General features: G+C 36.2%; 1 protein-coding gene across 1 annotated transcript; it reads left to right on the forward strand.

The window, feature by feature from the left end:
* The first annotated feature begins 244 nt into the window (after positions 1–244).
* On the forward strand, positions 245–787 carry LOC137618728 (piggyBac transposable element-derived protein 4-like). The gene has a single exon (XM_068348933.1). It carries the CDS (start codon positions 245–247, stop codon positions 785–787), a length of 543 nt encoding a protein of 180 aa, XP_068205034.1.
* The last annotated feature ends 225 nt before the right edge of the window (positions 788–1,012 follow it).

A 1,012-nucleotide genomic window follows, 5' to 3' on the forward strand; every position in this document is an offset into this window, starting at 1 on the left:
AATAGATTTATAGATAACAGCATTGCTTGGTACAAACCGGGGACTAATATAACTATTGACGAGCAGCTCTTTCCTAGTAAGGCAAGATGCCCTTTTACACAATTTATGGCATCAAAGCCTGATAAGTACGGTCAGAAGTACTGGTTAGCTGTAAATAAGGAGAGTAAATATCTGGTGAATGGATTTCCTTATGTAGGTAAAGAGGAGCATCGTGCTACAGAAGAGAGTTATTGATTATGTGGTCATGGGACTAATGGATCCTTATTTGAACAAAGGGAGAAATGTCACAACAGATAATTATTTTACAGCGGTCAACTTAGCCAAGCAACTAAAGATAAAGGTAACCATTATCATAGGGACCATGAATAAAATAAGAAGAGAAGTGCCTGCGACAGTGAGAACCATGAAAGATAATTTGTATTCTACCAAGCTTTACAAGTCTGGTGACATGACTCTTACAGTTTATCAAGGAAAACTCAAAAAAAATGTTGTAGTTTTTAGCACTTTCCATCAAGATGTTTCTTTAGAAAATAATGCTAAGAAAACACCGGAAACAATCAAATTTTACAACGAAACAAAATATAGAGGGAACATTTTGGACCAAATGGCTCAAAAGTATTCAGTGAGGACGTGCACAAGGCGATGGCCTATTCATTCCTTCCAAATAACCTTAGACCTGGCAGCTATAAATGCATGGGTTATCTACAAGGAAGAGACAAAAGAAAAAATTGCCGGGAAAGAATTCCTAGTAGAACTATCCGAAGAATTAGCAAATATAAATATTTAGTCAAGGAAGAAATTGGATCAGAGGGAAATCAGTGAAATGGAGAAAACAAAGATCAAAGCAGAGACCTAAAGAAATACTGCCAAGTGAAGGCTCATTGCAAGAAAAACCGTACAGTAGTAAGTAGCACGAGATGTGAAAAATCTTTGTGGGACCTGCACCTCAAAAGTTGAACATATGTGTAAAAAATGTGATCTGGAATATATTCAAAAGTATATTCATGTGTTT

The sequence above is a fragment of the Palaemon carinicauda genome, chromosome 1 (assembly GCF_036898095.1).
Source record: "Palaemon carinicauda isolate YSFRI2023 chromosome 1, ASM3689809v2, whole genome shotgun sequence".
Lineage (NCBI taxonomy): Eukaryota > Metazoa > Arthropoda > Malacostraca > Decapoda > Palaemonidae > Palaemon > Palaemon carinicauda.

Bases quoted from the DNA above. Each gene is read 5' to 3' on its own strand.
- LOC137618728 (XM_068348933.1), top strand. From the start codon at position 245: ATGGGACTAATGGATCCTTATTTGAACAAAGGGAGAAATGTCACAACA.